Raw genomic sequence first — 15,807 nt, forward strand, 5'->3', positions numbered from 1 at the left:
TTAAGGTCTTCCCATAGACAACCAGTGTAGTATTGATCAATTCTACAATATATATATATATATTATAATAATATATATACAGTATATATTATATATAATATATATACAGTATATAATTACAATGTAAAACATCCAAACATAAAATATAAAAAAATAAATAAATAAATAATGAAAATAATAGAATTCCATTGTAAAACACAGTTTAAAAGCAATAAAAATACATTACACAGAGAGAGAGAGAAGAAAAAAAGTATTGTCAGTATTGTCAAGGATTGTCAACGTCTAAACAAAAGATAGAAAAAGTGGTAAAAAAAAATCTAAAAGAGGAGCAAATTAAAGAGCCACCCACATAGGCTTTTCTCTTTAACTGCTGGGGGTCGAGAGCAGAAGCTTCTTACAGCTAATTGAGGATAAATCCATCCCTCCCATCCTGTCTTACAATCCCCAGACAGGAGGAGTGTGTTCCTGTCCACCGCACACACACATACATACATACACACACACACACACACTTCTCTGTCAACAACTATACATCATATTTGGGATATTTTACACCAGGATTTTCCTCTTCAAGTCTGATTTGGTCTTCATTCCTCTGCAAATATGACAATAAGAACGGTCCGTCCAGACCGGGGGCAGCATTACCGGCCCCGTATGCACTGCCTCAAAAAGGTGAGTGGATATGAATATTGTTATTATTTGTCAGCTTTAAATATTGTCACTGTTTTTTGCTACACCTGTGACATTAACTGAGGCTATTTTATTTGTAATATATGGTGATTATTCTTAATTTAATCAGAAATAGCCTAATGTGGACACGTTTTAAACATTATAGATGCATTAATTGTGAAAGTTATGGGTGACTTACCATATCTGTACTAAGCTGCCATTTGCTTTTATTGCACTGAAAAAACATGGGGCATGAAAGTATATTCTATTATCTACCAAAAACTGACACAACAAGAACTATTTCCAGTTTCAAGAGCATTGTGTCCCTGCTCTCAATATTTATACATTTTAAATTCTGTTTTATTCGTTCCCTCTCCATTGTGTCTCCTTCAGCACATGATATTTTCATGAGCTTTATAGGTAATTTGTTTATCGCCAGAAGAGCAGAGGCTTGTAAAAGATTCCGTCTAATTCCACCTGAAAGCCAATTAGCTTTGCTTCTCTGCTGCTGGGAGTCACTGCAGTAGAAAGTCACACTTTACAGTGTACAGGGTTCACGATTCCATACAACCAGGATACACTGTAATAAATAAAAGTTAAATGACAACAAAGTCTGACTGTGACAATAATATAATTTGGATGGAGAGCTTGTGAAACTGTGATGGTCAAGCGTCTCATTTGTGATTACTACAGCAGAATAAAATAGAGCTAATATCGCGATTAATATTTCTGCCCCACGATACGTATCGTCACATTTCTGTATCGCGATATATTGAATTTCGATATATCGTCCCATCCCTAAAACTAAACTTTCTGAAAGTAAAAGAAGCTACAGAAATGTCGAGCAAACCAAAGTTATGCACCTTTTGTGAGATTAATCTTTAACATATGACTGAAAACTATGTTCTATATAACCTGAAGAAAATATCACTGTGTGCCCAACTCATGTACGGAATTTGAAATTTAAAGTTGGTTGTTTGAACTGAGAAGTTTGGGCTAGCAGACTATTTGGAGAAAGCTTTGGAAATTAAGAAAGCAGTATTGGAATAATATTTGGTGTTTTCTTTTGTATTCACCTAACTGTATACATGTATGACTACATGTAGACACCTATGTGTATGTATGAATAGCCTACACTATGATGCCAGACTTACTAAAACCTTTAGTGGGTGCAAAAAGCTTTGCAATGTTCAAAGTCAGCACTAAGACTTGTGATAGGTGCAAGACAATTTGCTTGACCAATCAGGGGTTGTGTCATTGGTTTTGCACATGCTTAAAGTTTTTGCACCCATGAAAGGCTTTAGGAAATAGTGTTTGTATGTACTTGTCTTTCCTTCTTTCCAGAGGTGGGGACACGAGTCACATGACTTGGACTCGAGTCTCAGTTTTAATTGCTTGAGACTTGACTTGATGCATGAAGAGAAGACTTGAGACTTGACTTGACTTGGGTTCAGGTGACTTGGGACTTGACTCTGACTTGTACTTTGATGACTTGAAAAGGTTTCTAAAATCTTGACTTGAGATCTTGTGTTTGTGTAAATGACTTAGATTGAAAGTGATGAGATTTGTTCCAGCAGACGACTGAACTTAAATTGTTTTCTGAATTTGTATGGAATGATTGAATTTATTGAAGTTGAAACTGATTATAGAAATCAAACTCATGATGCTCTTATCATGAGTTTTTATCCTATGAACGATATTGCATTGAAAAGTCCTAGATATGTTCTGACTTGACTGTTCTACATTTTGACTTGGGACTTGACTTGAGACTTGACATTAATGACATGGACTTGACTTGGACTTGACTTGGTAATCTACATTTAGACTTGGGACTTGACTTGAGACTTGTGCTTCAAGACTTGAGACTGACTTGGGACTCGAGCAAAATTGACTTGGTCACACCTCTGCTTCTTTCTCTTGTGAATGGACTGTATGGGCTACCAGTGTGACATGACAAAAAAAAATAAAATTCATTCATTCAGTCATTCATTCATGCAAAAATAAAGGAAATACCGGAGTAACTGATTTTCTGGTGAGTGTGGTGTCTTGGAGGCTGACAGCAAACCTATCTACAGATCACATGAAACATCAATGATGAATGATGAAAACAATGTAAACTATGTTCCATGGCCATCTCATTCATCAGATGTCAATCCAGCTGAACACCCAGCCTGGGACACAGGTTTCCACCTCACCTTCAGCAAAACACCAGATGATGTTAGAAATTATGTCACATCCCTCCAGTAGAGGTCCTGTGGAATATGAAGCTGTCCTGGCACCTCCTGGTGGCCCATACAGCCCTACACACACATCATGTTGGTGTTTTCCTTTATTTTGCAAGTTGCCTGTACAGTGCAGTTATCAGCAATATAGAGGAAATGACAGAATGGTGTGGAAAATGCCCTTGTGAAAGTTTTCTGTTAGATTTCCCACAGACTGGGTCTGAACATCTGACTGGCCTCCATTAAGTAGTTGGCGTCTATGGAGGACCTAAAGCTTCACTAAGCAAAATTTTAAAAGTGGGCCTGGGAAGAACGTCCCATTCCCACTGATTGAGATGCCAGAGATTCCCCCTGTTTGCCCAAATTAAATTCTGGTGTCAGTATGGTCACTGGTGGGAAATATTCTCCATACAGGAAGTGATGAATCAAAATTTAAGAGTGAAATCCAAACTGTCTCCTAAACAGCAGTGAGCAGCACTCTGTCCAGAGAAAGCTGGACATACCAACGTTAGATCTTGTCCTCTCTCATCTCTTTGGTATCTTTGGTATAAAGCATCACAGACTGGCTGGGTTGGTAAACATGAGCGTGCTGTGTGCAGTTTACTCACATCACATTACAGGATTTCTGGGTATTGAAGTTCAAATTTTTCAGTTACCTCTTGCTGCTAGTTTGAGTCGACAACATGCAAAGTTGCCTAGTGCAGCTTTAATTCAGTGCAGGAAATGAACTTTTTTGCTTCCACATTGCAGTGAGTGTTGAATTCTAAAATTCACAAGTCACTTTTTCATAATTTTAACAGTCAGTCCTCAGTGTGTGTTTGATCATACAAGTGAATCCTGGTTCCTCCTCTCTTGGTTCCAGCTGGAGACCTTTGTGGTGGAGATGCAGAACCCGAGCGGCGGGGTTAAAGGCTCGGAGCAGAAACTCAACGTCACCACCATCCCCCACGTCATCGCTGGTGAGACACACACACACACACACACACATACACACACACCAAGTCTGAAAAAGTCTCAAGGCCTTAAAGTATTAAAAGTAAAGTATTAAAATGTCGTCCGCTGTCTGTTTTCTGCCCGTTTATAGTTTCACAACTATAAATAGTTATAGTTTCATTATCTATGTTCAGTCAGAAATAGGCTGGTTGTCCAGCTTTATTTCTTTATTCTGGTTTGGAAATTAAATCCAATTCAGTCCAGGTAAATCTTAAAAGTCTTATTTCTGTCTCTCTGGAAAACTGCAGATAGCCTGCACTTCCTCAATTATCACTTATGGGAATTGGTGGATAGAGGAAAATATAATGGCAGCCAAATCAGTGCCACATTTCTTAATTGCATTTGTTAAACCTCAGAGCGTATAGACACGGTGACAGGCTGCCTCGGCTATCTAAGCTGCTAACACAGGCTAAATAAGGCATCCCACAATTGGATGAGATCTGGGTGGTGCTTTAGGAGCCAAAGTGGCTCTTTAATCCGGTCTAAAGCAGCAAGGGAAAGATCAGCGTGGCTGCCTGGGCCAAACCCACCATGTGATGTGAGTCCATGTGGTCAAGGTTTCAGATAAGCATATCCAGTTCTACATGTGGGTACAAATTTTCAAAATGAACCAGTAATCCCTTAAAATAACCTTATATTTACATTAATTCATGCAGAATCCCCTTAAAATTAATTAAGGGAGTTATTAATGGAGGAGATCCCATCAAAACCACCTTAAATACCACTTAAGTTTTGACTCCTTACCTTCTAATTTAATGTAAAATTCAGGGATACAGGAATTAATAACCTGTAAACCTGCACAAAAGCCATGGAAAATCCCTTAATTACTAGTGTCTCCATGAATCAACCCATGAATAAATCCCTTATAACTCATGATACTAACCTTACTTTTTTAAAGCTATGTTATTTTTAATGGATAATTAATGTTTATGTGATTGAGAAATTAAGGACATTTCAGGGATAAAATTAAGGGGTTTGGATTCGTATTAGCATTAACCCCCAGAGTTTAGAGGCTATTTCATTTACTGTGTGTGTACAATACATGCAGTATCCAGCTCCCTGTAATGGACTGAATGTCAAATATTCACCTGTTCCCACGCAGGTAAGGACATCATCGCATGGATTCTCAACAAGTTGACGATCACTCAAGAAGGTAAATGTGTTGTGTTTGTAAGCTATGAAATAAGATTATTAACCAAGGCACAACGATCATATACACGTCATCCTCATGATGTTTTCTGCCTTCTCCTAACTCGTGTCCTCCCTCCTCTTCTGTTTTACAGAGGCTCAGGCCTTTGCCACCATGTTGGTGGCCTATGGCTACATCTACCCTCTGCAGAACCACAAGAAGCTGGTGATGTGCAACGATGCCACTCTCTACCGCTTCCAGGTAAAACAAAATCCCCCTTTTCTTTGCTACAAACGAGGTATTGCAATTAACAGTCTCCAAGTCATAACATGTGTCCTAAGTTAGCCTGATTCCTTGAGTTCATGCTTGTGCCCCTCTGTTTAAAGGTGCTATGTGTAATATTTTAACACCCATAAATCATGACATTCATTTTGACACATTAGTATAATTACTGTAAACAAATGAGACCATCACCGAGAAGATGGGCAGCCTCTACCAGCCTCTACACTGCATTTTACATTGTATGCCACTGGGTCACATTTGGCGGGAAATCTGCTGGATTGCTTTACAGCACAAAACAGGAGCTGTTTTTACTTTGCAAGTCATCCACAGCTTTATTCCAGTTCCACTATTCTGCAGAGTTCTAACTTGAACTCTTAGCTTACCTGGTCTGAATGCATGTTCGCTGTTATCAAGGGCTGTTGTTTGCTATCTTTCTTCTTGTTCCTCAAAACAAACAACGCCAGGGAGGGACATCCTCTTTGCGTCAGGAAGCAACAGGGTTTATGGGAAATGTGGTCTTAATTTTGAGAAACAGTAGCCACTGGTGTGATAGAGGCTACCAATTCTCTCCATGGTCCCATTTGTTTACAGTAATTCTACCAACGTATCACAATTAATTTTACAATGATATATTGATGTTTAAAATATGTAGCACCTTTAAAGAATAAAAAAAACAGGAAATACTTCAGTCCTTTTTATGGACTGAATTATACTCTGCTGAAACTTATCAGTGTTATGGACACTGTTGTTCACAGATCTATATGCAGTGAAATAATATCACTAATATTGTCTTTCTAAATCCAACCTTTCCAGACGCCATACTTCTGGCCTGCACAGAAATGGGTTGCAGAGGACTCTGACTATGGTGAGTGCAATGCCATATAGAGATGGTTGCCTAAAGTAGTGAAATCAGCAGCTGTAGTGATTGTTCGGAATCACCCACGCTAACTACACAGATCTACAGGCTCTATAAATATTCTCCATTCTCCATATGTATAATGCCTGCGGTTGCAAGCAATAACTATGTGTTTGTTGTCATTGTCAACCAATATTACTTGTTGGCCATTATTCAGTTAAAGCTGTAGGCTATATGAGGGACGTTTGTTTGATTTAGAGAGCATAGGACTGCTGTCCGTGGTGCTGACCAGGGGTTACTGTTTGTAGTATGAGAGGTGGTGCAGTGAGCCTCTCCATAGTGACACTTTTGCAATTGCAATTGTCATCTCTGATAGGTATGTTGGCTAATTTCTATGTGATGGAGAACGTGGTAGTGTATGTGTGCATGTGGAGAAAGGCTCAACAAAAGCATTTGCACTGGAGTCCATTTACCCCACATGTATGCTAAAGTGTTAGCATGGAGCCTACTATCATAGTGTATGCTTAAAGCGTTAGCATGGAGCCTACTATCAACATAGTGTATGCTAAAATGTTAGCATGGAGCCTACTATCAACATAGTGTATGCTAAAATGTTAGCATGGAGCCTACTATCATAGTGTATGCTTAAAGTGTTAGCATGGAGCTTACTATCAACAAAGTGTATGCTAAAGTATTAGCATGGAGCCTACTATCAACGTAGTGTATGTTAAAGTGTTAGCATGGAGCACTAGAGCCAATGATCTACCGGGGAAACATGGATGATGTCAGCCTATAACAGTTTCGGTGTGCTTAAGTATGTTCTGAAAGAGAGTTATACCAACAGACATATTATAGCAAAAGCCTGTATCTTTGAATATAAATATAATTTTTGTAGCATATGTTGTTAAACTATTTTCCTTTCTTCTGATTTGTAGCCATTTATCTGGCAAAGAGGAACATCCGCAAGAAAGGCATGCTGGAACCCTATGAACAGGTAAGTGCACACAGTGTTATAAAACATATTCCATGATTATATGTGTTTGTGTGTGTGTGTATGTGTGTATATATATTAGGTTGATTGCTTTCACTATATATCATGGTAAAAGCCACAATAATGACAGTGCTGGAAAAAAGTTTTTTATCACTGACTACCATGATTATTGCCCAATGTCAAGATGTCTCAGTGATTCATTCGGCCTGTTCCGTTCTTGTGTTCTCCAAAAGCAGATACTGAGTGATTGCACCATTTCTTGCTATAAAGACTGTCCTTGTTTGAACAGGCACACTACAATCACCTCCATGAGTGGCTGAACCACAAGTGGGACTTCATCGTGATGCAGGCTACCGAACAGTACAAGTAGGTGTAGCAACATCTGATGTCTGGATTCAGGATTCACTATGGTTTTCTTTCTTGCCACTGGCGTCGCTCGTATGGCCTTAGAGTGATGCGATTGAAGTAATTTAAATCATTCCAGGCATTTGCCACATCATTACTCAACCTACCCCAAGAAACAGTAAGCAAACCAGTCTAACCAGTTCTGCAAAACACTGATCTGTGTAGAGAATGAGCCTTTTGGGGAAATTGATTAAGTATTGACCTCATTGAAAGTCAATGCAGACATAACAGCCAAGTTTCAATGTGAAAGTCTCAACCCCCCATTCTTTCTCTCTCTTTCTTTCTCTCTCTCGCTCTGTTCTGTGTGTGTGTGTGTGTGTGTGTGTGTGTGTGTGTGTGTCAGGGCTGGAAAGGAAAGGAAGAAGCCGGATCGCGTGGTGTTTGACTGTCAGGAAAGGGCCTACTGGATAGTGAACAGGCCACCGGTCAGTGTGTGTGTGTGTATATGTGTGTGTGTGTGTGTGTGTGTAAAAGTGTATATGCATGTATGCATGAATGCCCATGCAAAATTTGAAACATGCCGGCATGTGCATTCTGAAAAGCCCTGCACTGTCATTATGTATTTTTGCACTTATACAGCGTTTGTTCATTTTATTCATATTATATATGTATACATATGTATATATGTATGTATACTGTATGTGTGCATGTATATACACACACACACACACACACACATATATACATACTGTACCCTTTTTCCCTTTTTCTTGTACGGACTGGTCTTTTTTTCTCCTTTCTCTATGGAGTATAACTGGAAATTTGTTTTTGATGACCAAAATGCCACCATATAAAAAGCTTAGTGACTGCTAGAAAAGGGAGCTCAAGATGTAATTATTACACATTAATACATGTTTGTCATGTGTGTCCAGCGTCACGCTCACAGTGCTATGGACTACGGTGCAGATCGCCTCATTGACCCCAACGCAGATGAGGTAACAGGTCAGTACACACACACACACACACACACACATACACACACACACACACACACACACACACAGTGGAAGAGGCTGAGGTCAGGAGCAGCTGCTGTAATGGTTTGTTAAGAATCTTACTAGAGCTTAACATGGAGACTAGTTGTGCTGGGCTGATCTCTATGGACACATCTACTTATAGTATGCAAATGAGTGCATGAAGTCATCTGGCGACTTCTAGCGACTTTTTGAGCAGCCAATAGCTACTTTCCTTGGAAGACAGTTGGCAACACTGCTGCTTGTTCTCTTTAAAGGAGTCTTGACAAGACCATCTTAAGGTGATTATCAAATCCAAGAATGCCAAGTTGATGCTTGTGTCCTTGTGAAGTCTCCAAGTTGTCTTGGAGAAAACAAACTTCTCAGAGCATCCTTACAGTTTGAGATTAAGTTAAGATGCACAGCTGCTCATTTTCCCATCTGGATCAACCGGCTCTGTACATTATAGACTACTTTACTATAGGCTATATATGGTTGGAAGTGATGCCTCTGGGATCTTTATCCGTCCTCCATCCACGGTGTTCTTTTGTTTTGGAAACGTGTTTCAGCCATTAGATGTTACCACAGAACTTGAATGGCAAATTTGGCATACACACTGAATTTGCAATTATTAATTAATGTTCTGATTGCAGTTTTAAAGGCGAGTTTCCATCTAATTTGATTAGATGATTAGATGGTATACATTGTGATTGGAGCAGTACAGTTTCCTCTGGGGAGAATTTAGTCTTTCTGTGCTGCTCTGACATTTCTAGTATGACGTCCATTGAGCGTAGACGCTTTTCCCTGCAATGTGAAAAGAGGATCTTTTTAATTCATTGCATTTTTCCTTGTCTGTCTTCTTCTCTTTCCACACAGATTCTTTTCCATCTCAATATTTCCTTGCACTGATGAAGACAAGGGTGCAAACAATAAACACATGAGCACACTAACATGCATGCACACAGACAAGACTAGGATTGGACCGATATGGGTTTTTGAAGGCCGATACCGACATTTTCAGTCCAAAAAATTACAACTAATCAGTGTTTCTCCTAGAAATGTATTGTTGTCAGAGTGAAAAACTCTCCATTGTAACACGGGAAGATAGTAATAAAATATATTCATGCCTACTTGTGTGGAATCTGATCAAAATGTCTCATTAGAATCAGTTCAGGTTAAGGTCTTCCCATAGACAACCAGTGTAGTATTGATCAATTCTAAAATAAATATGTTATAAATCAAACTGCATCATATCAGAGGTTGATGACACTGACTGGACCAGATCTGACTTTTAATAAAAGGACAATATCGGCCCTGTATATCGGTCCAACCCTAGACAAGACAATCTGTGAATATCACTGGATATATAATATATTTATCATTGGATATATTATATATTTTCTATCTTACTTTTTGGGGAATTTCAAATTGACTTCAGTACTTATGCTCACATAAACATACAACTCATGTACTCTTCTTTGGTATTGTGTTTCTCATTATTTTCCACCTATTTCTGTTTGTGCCAGCAGTGGCTTTCACAGTAGCTTTCTTTCCACTGTAGGTGTAACACTGTAAATAGCATCAGTGTATTCCTCTTTGCTGAACCCCACTATCGTAGCAGATGTGCATTTCCCATTGATGTGATCAGACCAGAAGTGGGGACTCAAGTCATAATTTTAAATGATTGAGACTTGACTTGATGCATGAAGAGAAGACTTGAGACTTGACTCTGACTTGTACTTTGATGACTTGAAAAGGTTTCTAAAGTCTTGACTTGAGATCTTGTGTTTGTGTAAATGACTTAGATTGAAAGTGATGAGATTTGTTCCAGCAGACGACTGAATTTAAATTCTGTTTTCTGAATTTGTATGGAATGATTGAATTTATTGAAGTTGAAACTGATTATAGAAATCAAACTCATGATGCTCTTATCATGAGTTTTTATCCTATGAACGATATTGCATTGAAAAGTCCTAGATATGTTCTGACTTGACTGTTCTACATTTTGACTTGGGACTTGACTTGAGACTTGACATTAATGACATGGACTTGACTTGGACTTGATTTGGTAATCTACATTCAGACTTGGGACTTGACTTGAGACTTGTGCCTCAAGACTTGAGACTGACTTGGGACTTGTTGACCTGGTCACACCTCTGGATCAGACTATGCCTGCCTATGATGACAAATTATTTTTCCTGTCATTTCTCAGAAAATCAGCTTTGACCAGTACAGACGGATGGTAAGTAGTAACATGGATAGCAGAATAGCCTGTAATTCATGTGATTTTCACAAAATGTAACATTTTTGTATTTGTGATGAATTTGAAATGACAACAGTGTCCTGTCCTCTTCCCCTCTAGAACATCTTCTACCAACAAGCCATCATGAGGCCAAAAGTCAAATCTAGCGTGTCCCTCGGAGCGTAAGTTCCTCTGGTACCTCAGCATGAGAACCTTTCCAGGGCTTGAAATGAACTTTTTGGCTCACTAGCCGATGTGGCCACTCAGAGTTTTCACTAGCCAATTTTTTTTCTTTTAATATGGTGTAATGATTACAGAGAATGTAACTGCATGTGTTTTATCATCTTTGTTTATGATTTTTTGTATCGATGTAACAATTTACCCAAGCATTTTATATTACTCAAGTTTGCTCGTCCCCAAAACAAAATAATTTGTTTTAGACTTCGGCACAGTGTACATCCAGCAGTTTTGACATAATATGATGTTGTTTTCTTGGTCAAACACAACAGACATTTTATTACATTTTTGACAAGTTATTAAATATTCTTCAATATATTGCAGTATATTGCAGTATAAAATAACGAATGACGATGAGCATTAAAGCAGGAGGTCCTGTTACTAATCAAACTTTGTGCTATGTGGATTCAGATGTGTTTGGTCACAAGAGGTTATGATCTCATGACACTTTGTAAATGTGGAAGCTCCACTGCTCTCACAGCAGCTTTGTCTCTGCAGACTGATGAAGTTCGTCACAACCTACAAGAACCATGACCCGTTCCTGGCTCCCTGTCTACCCAGCAACCCCTGGCAAACAGACAATGACACGTACTGGAATCTCAACATGAGGAGGTGAGGGCGGCACTGACTGTACTGTAAACAGTAACAAGGTCGCCACTGAGAAGAATGGCAGCCTCTACACTGCATTTTACATTGCACTGCATTTAGTAAGAAATTGGGTTTATGGGAAATGTGGTCTTAATTTTGAGAAACACTAGCACTAACAATACTGCTGGTGTGAGACAGAGGCCACCAATAATCTCCACCATGGTCTCATTTGTTTACAGTAATTATACCAAGGTATCACAGTTAATTTAATAATGATATTTTGATGGTTAAAAATGCTACACATAGCACCTTTAATCTATTTGAAGGCAATGCACCACAGGTGAATTGGGGGAAAAAATGGTACTAACACATGCAAATTAACTATTTCATTATTATTAACATTTATCCTTTATTTAAGAATTATTTATTCCAGGTACTCTCATTGAGAACTCTCTTTTTTAAGAGAGACCTGAGAACAAAAACATTCATGAAATTGACAAAGAAAATACATGATACAATTCAGTAAAACTGTCAGTAACATAGATTACATAGATAGAAAGCATTATAAAGCATGAAAACATTAAAAAATACATTACAGAAAGCAAGCACAAACATGGTAGAAAATGTGAGATATCTTTGCTTTAAAATCATTGAGGGGTCAAAGGGCTTTGCAGTCGGTTCCATTTCTAAGGTGCATAGTATCAGAAACCAGCTAACTAAACTAACCTGTCCTGTGATCTGGTAGCATTATCATTGGATTTAAAAGACAGTAGAAATGTGAGGTACGGGAGCCTTATAGATGAATAGAATGCAATACATTTCCCTTGCCGTTGTTAAAGAAGAGGCAGCAAAATGTCTCCATAATCAAACACAGACATGTCATGGATTTTGTTTGCCTACAGAGTTGACGTCCCCACTAAGATGCGAGTAGAGCGCTGGTCCTTCAGCTTCTTCGAGCTGCTGAGCGACCTGCGTGGACGAGATGACTTCAAGATCTTCCTCAAGAAGGAGTTCAGCGGTACGTTGCCGAATGTCAAAGATCACATTTCAAATTGGATTATGTATCTGGTGTGGCCTGGTTGAGCTTGTGTGTTTCTGTATGTGTGACAGTTGGGGGGACGTTGTGTGAGGGGGCAGTTCCACAAACTGATACCAGAGAAGCAAAATGGACGTGAAATGATTGGGTTGATTTGGTGTCTGAATTGCAACACTGCTCTGTGTGTGTATGTGTGTGTGTGTATCCCAGGGGAGAATTTGGCATTCTGGGAGGCAGCTGAGGAGATGAAGCGGGGCACTGCATCCTCCATGTCAACAAAAGCTTCCACCATCTTCAAGTGAGTTTCAGTGGAGACAAATATAGTGCGTGTCTGTGTATGCACCTGCACCTACTATCATCTAGTCAGTTCTTATATACTCAACTCTCCTCTGGCCGTATAATTATATTTGTACCTATTTATACTCTGCTTATACCATTCCAACTCGTGTGTACAGCTTCTTCTTTTTCTTTCCTTGCAATGGTTCAAAACACTCAAATCCCAATGCAATATTGTCTTGATCTGGATATACAGTATTTCTGTCATTGGTTTTCTTCCATAGATTCCTATCAGGGTAATCAATCAGGTTCCAACAGCATACTGTATCGGAAAGAGACCTATTCCTACATTCCTTACACGACTTATACTTTGTTTATATACAACATACACTTACTGTGTATACTAGTACTATTTCATACACTACTTCTGAAAGAGACTTATTTCTTACATTTCTATTCAGCATTTCTTCTACATACTACTTTAATAATTTTGTGTTACGTTTCATGTGACCTACGGTAGCAATCCACCAAGTCGAATTCCTTGTATGTGCACACTTACTTGGCCAATAAAACCAATACTGATTCTGATTCGTGTGCATATTTGTGCGGATCTTCAAGCGTTTTTCTGTGCTCAGGACCTTCCTGGCCCCAGGCGCCCCCCGTTGGATCAACATCGATGGCAGGACTATGGGTCTGACGGTGAAGGGCTTGGACCATCCTCACCGTTACGTCCTGGATGCCGCCCAGACTCACGTGTTCCTGCTCATGAAGAAGGTGAGTGTGTCATTTAAGGTGCATGCAGTAAGTAAGGTTTTTCCTGCCTCATAGCACAAAATAATAGATGCCAGAGAATTCTAGAAGAGGACAAAAGTTCTGCCGATGTTGTTGCAATTCCTCCTAATAGCCCTTTAATTCTTCTTAATTTTAGGGTTGAGGGTAAAGATACTTTGCGTCCAATGCCTTTTTGTTCTTATCCTTCTGAAATTTGAGTCACCAGTCATTATATGCTCTTTCCTACTGCAGGATACTTTCTTCCGCTACCTCAAGTCTCCAGTGTACAAGGAAATCCAGAAGAAGGCCCTGAACCCCGAGCCTCAGAACTTCAGGTTAGTGGCTGAATTGATGTGATACAAACACCTGAAAATACCATACCAAGAGTCTGGTGTTGTTTATGGGTTAGACTAGAAATCATTGTATAAAAATACATGAATTTTGCTGTCCAAATACTACTACTAATACAAACATATACTGAAACATTTGGACCTCAGTTACACCTGGTATTAAAATGTGATCTGCATCTGGATATGCTATCCAGATATGGAACAATCCGATGAAACCCTTTGCTTTTACACCTGGTTCTTATATGTGTTCTATTTGTCTGCATTGTGATGGGACCGCATTTTTGACAAAGCAGCTGAGTAGGTGTGGAGGAGGCAACAAAAACTAACATGGCAGCTGTTACTGTGCAGCCTGGACTTACTTTTCCTTTGACTTCTACTACTCTCTGTAAGAGACACAATAATGATGTTATTGATGTTTACCAGCAATGATGACATTTCTACTCTTGGCGATGATGTTTATACTCATAATGGCGGAATTTCTACCTTTGGCGATGGCATTTCTACCCTTGGTGATGACATTTCTACCCATAATGACAGCCTTTCTACCCACGGCAATGATGTTTCTACCCATTATGACGGAATTTCTGCCCATGGCAATGATGTTTCTACCCATAATGACGGCGTTGCTACCCTTGGCAATGACGTTTCTACCCATAATGACGGTGTTCCTACCCTTGGCAATGACGTTTCTACCCATAATGACGGTGTTTCTACCCTTGGCAATGATGTTTCCACCCATAATGACGGTGTTTCTACCCTTGGCAATGAGGTTTCTACCCATAATGATGGCGTTTCTACCCGTAATTATGCCATTTCTAACCCCAGTCAAGACATGTATACCGTGATGACGATTCTACCCTTGGCGATAGAGTTCCTACCCATAATTACATAATTTCTACCCGTTGACGCTTCTATCCATGGTCAAGAAGTTTCTTCGCGCACTGATGACATTCCTACCCGCAGTGAAGTCTCTACCCATAATGACGACGTTTCTACTCATGGTCATGTCTCTATTCACATTGTTAACATTTCTACCTTGTGGCCAGATACTTCCTGATCTGAACGCACTGTAGAAATTGCATTTCCATCTACTGACTCTGGCAGATCCCATCACATTCCCATCGCAATGCGTGCTGTGTGCATTAACGTGCATTTTTCCTTACTCAGATAAGATATCCAGATAGATCATTTTAATACCAGGTGTAAATGGGGTCTCTGTTATTCTACCCAGTCAGTCTGCTATCTTGCTGCCTATATCATCTCTCCATTTCCACCTTAGTGAATCTCAGTTGGAGCAGAATGCCAGAAGCCGAGGCCTTGGCATCCATCCCATCATCCTGTGGCAGCAGGAGGAGGAGGAGAGGGCCAAGGCTGCCATTGCATCTGCCCCTGTCGATGTCAAGGCCATGATGAGCAAGATAGACAGAAAGAAGTAGAAATACACAATGAAAGAGTGTATGTAATATGAGACATGGAAAACCAAAACCACACATTGGAGACACATTTCTCATTCCTGGAGACCCAGCCCACTATAAGCTTTTATTCATTTTTTCACAGGTTTGCTTTGCTCTCCAATGCAATGACATCAATAGAAATAATGTTCTTTTAGCAAATGATCACAAACAAGGAAATGTGAGAAATCTTAATGGATACCAGAATAGCATGCCAGGCATCTCCAGTGATGACAAGTGTCTCCAGACTTAGTCTGTAAATATCCAGGTGACGTATAACATACAATAGTGCATAGGGAGAGGCTGAGCAAGGTTCCAAATCAATCCTTTTTGTAGAAAGTGAAATTCTAAGAAAA

At 39.4% G+C, this 15,807-nt stretch overlaps 1 protein-coding gene across 1 annotated transcript; it reads left to right on the plus strand.

Annotated features, from left to right (window-relative positions):
- The first annotated feature begins 603 nt into the window (after window positions 1–603).
- rgs9a (regulator of G protein signaling 9a) lies at window positions 604–15,436 on the plus strand. The gene is made up of 17 exons (XM_071909872.1): window positions 604–672; window positions 3,754–3,850; window positions 4,987–5,037; window positions 5,168–5,274; window positions 6,109–6,160; window positions 7,087–7,145; window positions 7,432–7,508; window positions 7,891–7,972; window positions 8,420–8,482; window positions 10,713–10,742; window positions 10,863–10,924; window positions 11,478–11,591; window positions 12,470–12,585; window positions 12,814–12,901; window positions 13,515–13,653; window positions 13,903–13,985; window positions 15,280–15,436. The coding sequence occupies exons 1-17, from the start codon at window positions 604–606 to the stop codon at window positions 15,434–15,436; spliced, it is 1,446 nt and encodes a 481-aa protein (XP_071765973.1).
- The last annotated feature ends 371 nt before the right edge of the window (window positions 15,437–15,807 follow it).

The sequence above is a fragment of the Centroberyx gerrardi genome, chromosome 7, assembly GCF_048128805.1.
Source record: "Centroberyx gerrardi isolate f3 chromosome 7, fCenGer3.hap1.cur.20231027, whole genome shotgun sequence".
Classification (NCBI taxonomy): Eukaryota; Metazoa; Chordata; class Actinopteri; order Beryciformes; family Berycidae; genus Centroberyx; species Centroberyx gerrardi.